This window comes from Corylus avellana, chromosome ca4 (genome assembly GCF_901000735.1).
Source record: "Corylus avellana chromosome ca4, CavTom2PMs-1.0".
NCBI classification, from domain to species: domain Eukaryota; kingdom Viridiplantae; phylum Streptophyta; class Magnoliopsida; order Fagales; family Betulaceae; genus Corylus; species Corylus avellana.
This window is the reverse complement of record NC_081544.1, coordinates 25162839-25167766: the sequence shown is the minus strand read 5'-3', so window position 1 is coordinate 25167766 and position 4928 is coordinate 25162839. Positions and strand designations below refer to the sequence as shown.

The 4928-nt window shown below is 34.5% G+C and overlaps 1 protein-coding gene across 1 annotated transcript; it reads right to left on the bottom strand.

Moving 5' to 3' along the window:
• Positions 1–540: 540 nt before the first annotated feature.
• LOC132179964 (1-aminocyclopropane-1-carboxylate oxidase homolog 1-like) lies at positions 541–2930 on the bottom strand. The gene is made up of 3 exons (XM_059592790.1): positions 2380–2930; positions 1945–2266; positions 541–898 (listed from the first exon to the last, which is right to left on the bottom strand). Exons 1-3 carry the CDS (start codon positions 2928–2930, stop codon positions 647–649), a joined length of 1125 nt encoding a protein of 374 aa, XP_059448773.1. The 3' UTR covers positions 541–646.
• Positions 2931–4928: the final 1998 nt, after the last annotated feature.

The following is a 4928-nucleotide window of genomic DNA, read 5'->3' as shown; positions in this document are numbered from 1 at the left end:
TTTTTTTTTTTCTCAATTTATTTATGCAATAAAACATATACACGATTCATTAACATCAAGCACTATATATTGGCTAGAGAAGCTTCGCTTGCTCCATAGCCCATTCAACCCCAACAAAAGAATGATAGAAACAGTCAAATAAGTATGATTATACTGCACTATGGAATTAGGAATTTTTCCAATTCATTTGAACCGAAGAATATCAATTAGTTATATTGGAGGAATATATTTGTCCTCTTGTTCCATATAACCTTAGCCTAAAATTTGTGTTTGTGTGGCCGATCAGTCTTGATTGAGCATCTTCTTTCTTTATATATATATAAGATAACAGAGTCAGAATTTTATTAATAATAGTGAGTTTTCAGATATTATTGTGTTGAGCTCTCTTTGAGAAAGTGTAGAAGTGTAACCTGCTTCTGCACGATTTGACATAATCAAATGATAAGTGTAGGAAAAAAAAATAATAATCCAATTGAAATATTGAATTATATAAACAATTTAAATTATTTTCCAAATATATGCACATTGTTTATACATAGATCTTTATTCACAAACTAGGCTGAACTTAATAATATCGGAAATCCAACTCAAAAACCACATTTATTGATGTCATGATTTCTTTATCTCCGGCCAATATTACCGGAATTCAAAGCCTGAAACGTGGCAGCGCAGAAGTCCCATCAAGGTCTGTTTCATCAAAGGAGGAACAATAGTCTCTCACCGTTGTTTCCCGATACCTTGGAGGATTATCCTCCGACAACAACTCCTTGATAGGTCCGTAAACTTTTGAGGTTTCCCGAAGACCTGTGCAAAAAAAGCTGGCCACAGATACTCTTGGCCCTGCCCGATTTGCCAATACTCTGTGTCCACCGCTTTTAAACCTATCATTTGTTATAAGCTGAAAAAACCAATGGGAAAATTAATTGTAATTAATTAATTAGCTACGGCAAAATTGAGATATACACGAGAAATATTTAGCTGGACCACACACGAGTGAACAAAATTAGCAAGTGTACGTTAATGTATCATCATTAATGTGTAATAACATGTTTTTGGTTTCCTCTACACAAACGATCCTTCCAAGCTAGAAATTCTTCCCATGTTGGAAGTCTTTTACTTCAGTGAGATGATGATAATTATAATTATAAATCACATGAAGATATAACCATTTCGACCAAAATGGTACGTTATATGTTGTGATTTTAATATCATATGAAGACAATTTTGGTGGCGTTGAAAATATTATTCAAAGGTTTACAAAATTATATTTCATGAAGATTTTTCAATTAATTCTAACGTTTACTATTAGATCAAAACATAATGTCAATAAAATTAAGTTCAACAGTGTAGTTGGGGAAGCTCGGTAGATATCTATATATATAGATTCTCTATCGACCGAGAATGTTGCATCAAGTCTCAATATATTTAAAAATAAAAAAATAAAAAATAAAGGCATTCATTTGATAGATGCTTGATCAACTAATTAAGGATGGTTTATTAAGGTTTTAGGGTTTTTTTTTTTGTTGGGCATTTTAAAATTAGGGGTTTCGAAATAAGAAGCCGCTCAATCGATTAATTAAGTTCAAAATATCTCTTAATTTTTAGGGTTATGACACTATTTTATAATATTTAAGCTTAATAAATTAAGACGGCATGAGAGGCTAGCTAGCTAGTATGTTGTTTTATCAGTTTTCTATCAATAAAAATATTTTAGAAAGTGTTTTTCTTTAATTTCCCTACAAATCCTTTATTATTCTTGGGTTTGTGGAAGAGTTGTACTTTGTGTGATTGTTAAATCTACGAACCACTACACCACGCTGCATCACCTTGAATGCTTCACACGCATGTAATCACAAACTATATTAATAAATATATATGAAGTGTAAATATAAAATGAAAGAAATTAAATACGAGAGAAAATACATGAATAATGTGAAAACTTGCCTGTAGAAGATCTCCAATGTTAACCACCAGAGCCCCTGGCACCGGAGGGATGTCGATCCACTTGTCCTGGTAAAAAACTTGGAGGCCACCAATATGGTCTTGTAGAAGCACAGTGAAGAAATCATTGTCAGTATGCATGCCCGCCCCCATTGTTAACTCTGGCTGCGGGCAAGCCGGATAGTAATGGCACAGAACCGCAACACCCTCACCGCAGTCAATCTCATTTAGGTGGTTTTGTTTCAGCCCAAGAGCCTCCGATAACAACTCCAGCAATATAATTGCAAACTTCATCAATTGCTTCGAGTACTCTTCCATTATATCTCTGCAATTTTCAATATTGGAAGAAATATTATAAACTCGAAGGTCTTAACAATTTAATCCAGTGGATTATGAATTAATGCACGTGACGTCATATATATATATATATATATGTACCTGCATGCAGCTGGCAAGTCTTCTGACTTGGGGGGATCAGGAGCCATTATACAAAGAAATGTATCCCTCCAACAGGTTGCCTGTGCGCTATAGAGATCAAAGTTGCTGTTGTACACCAACTTTCTCGTGAGGTCGCGCGTATACAACTCTTTCCTCACCTCATCATCTTGCTCAAAAAACCTACGCACACCTTCCTTCATCTCCTCCAGAACACTCACAGGGATCGCATGATTGACAACCTGAAAGAAACCCCATGTCTCCGATGCCTCACCGAGTCTTTCAACAATCTCCTTGCGCTTTGTTACATCTTTGTCGATGCCTTCGAGGTCTATGACAGGAATACTAGAGTGGGTGTCTCCGGAAAGTACTGATGTCTTGTCGAAGTCATCCGGCGGTTGATAGAATATACGAGGGACCTCAGTAACCCCAGCATCTACAAGTCCTTTAACGCCGAGTTTTGTGTCATCAAAAGCCTTCAACTCACTTGCTCTGTCATAGTCCGGCTTCAATGTCGCCGGAACTTCATTTCTGCTGGTACCGGTAGCAACCATTTTTCTTCTCAAGCTTCGCTCAAATGGACCTCATGCTATATAAATCAATATAATTAAGCAGTACGTAATAAAGGACACAAGGAGATAGTTTTTTTTTTTTTTTTTCTTCTCCTCTACAATGATGAGAGTGACAAGAAATCTAAAGAAATAAATTTCACCACTATGCTCCAGGACCAAGTAGTGCTCAGTACAGCCGTGACTCATAAAAAAACATGCTAAAAAATATGCTGTAATTAATTTGTAAAATTATAAATACGTGCAGAACTCATCCTCTCATGTGATTGATTTACGCATGCTGCAACATGTTTCGTGCTCCTGAGTCCTGTCCTTAAGTGGCTGTCCAATGGGAGCTAGTACGTACAGACCTACAATTTATTTTGAGAAATATTATTTAGCATTTTTAAATGTTGATGTCCTATCATTCTTGTATATGTGGCATATTCACATTCATTCATTTTTTTAAAAAATTAAAAAAACAAAACAAAGAAAATGCTTGGAGATGACAATACTTGAGAAATGATGCATGAATAGCAAAATCTCTTATTTATTTTCTGTGCAATACGAGAATTCAGAATAAACTCTTCTTTTTTTTTTTTTTTTTTTTTGACATGTCTGCACTATGTTCGCACAAGAGGTAGAATGAGATTTAAACTAGTAACTTTCGCTTCATTAAGCTTGATCCCAACTGATTGAGCTACCTCTTAGGGACTAAAATAAACCTTTTATATATATATATATATATATATATATATGAATATATGACACGGATTATTAAGGAATATTACACATCAAATATGAATATAATCCTATATATGCTAGCTATACGTTATATATATCCAACCTCTTTTTTTTTAAAAAAAAATAATAAATAAAATAAAATAAACAATTTTTGTAATAGAAGTTCCTTATATGGCTTTTTCAAATTAGGCCAATAATGTTGTATATCAGATGTTATCTGCTGCATTCCACTTGAATGATGGCGTAAGTAGTCTAAGAGGTTTTGGCTTTTTAAAAGTCAATAATGGTGTGTATTAGATAATTCGTCATTATCAGCTGCCACTTGAAAGATCAACAATAATATTGTAGCGGCCTTGTTAGTCTGTGACGTAGTGGCTGACCACAACCCTTTGCAGATTTGAGCCTCTAATTAACTAGCATTAGGTACGCTTTGTAGATAAATAAGTCTTACTAGTACTTTAAAGTTCATGAACGTTACGTCAAGGTTATATATATATAAGGCGATAATAAAAATTAATAATAATAAATAGGACAATTATTTAGATGCTCACGAAAAAACAAAAGGATAATAATTTCGAAGCTTATAGCGACATTTTCATATATAATTGGCCTTAGAAGACAACAATGTCGCTCTCATATATATATATATATATATATATATATATATAGGGAACGGGAAAGGAGAAATCACAATTGAAAAGAACATAAAAAAGAGTGGGCAACCTAAACAACAACCAGAAAATAGTGCAAAAAACAAGTAACAATGTAACCAATGAAAATAGTTCAAATAAATGACTCGACCCAATAAGAGAACAAAAGCTGCCACAAGGGACAGCTAGCAAAGGGTATGAGGCCGCACAGACTTACACGAACCTTCGCAAGGAACACGTACAACAAACAAACTAGCACTGAAATAGGTTGGATTGGAGCCAAAAAAAAAAAGTCTCGACCTTACAAAACAACACAAGAGCATGGAGACTAAAGCAAGAGCTCAAACAAGACGACAAAAACATGAATACAAATAGGGGCGGAATTAGCATTTGGAGTTTGGGGGGACAAAATTAAAAAAATTATGGGTAAATGAAGTTTGGGGGGCAAAATTAAAAAATTTAAGGACTTTTTTAAAAATTTTAAGGGCTAGGCCCCTAAGGGGCCATGTAGTTCCGCCCCTGAATACAAAGGAAAATACCATAAGAAAAACAAAATTAAAGTCCTAAAACACAGCAACAGCCGTACGTGGACAGGAAGCTAGAAGCTCGA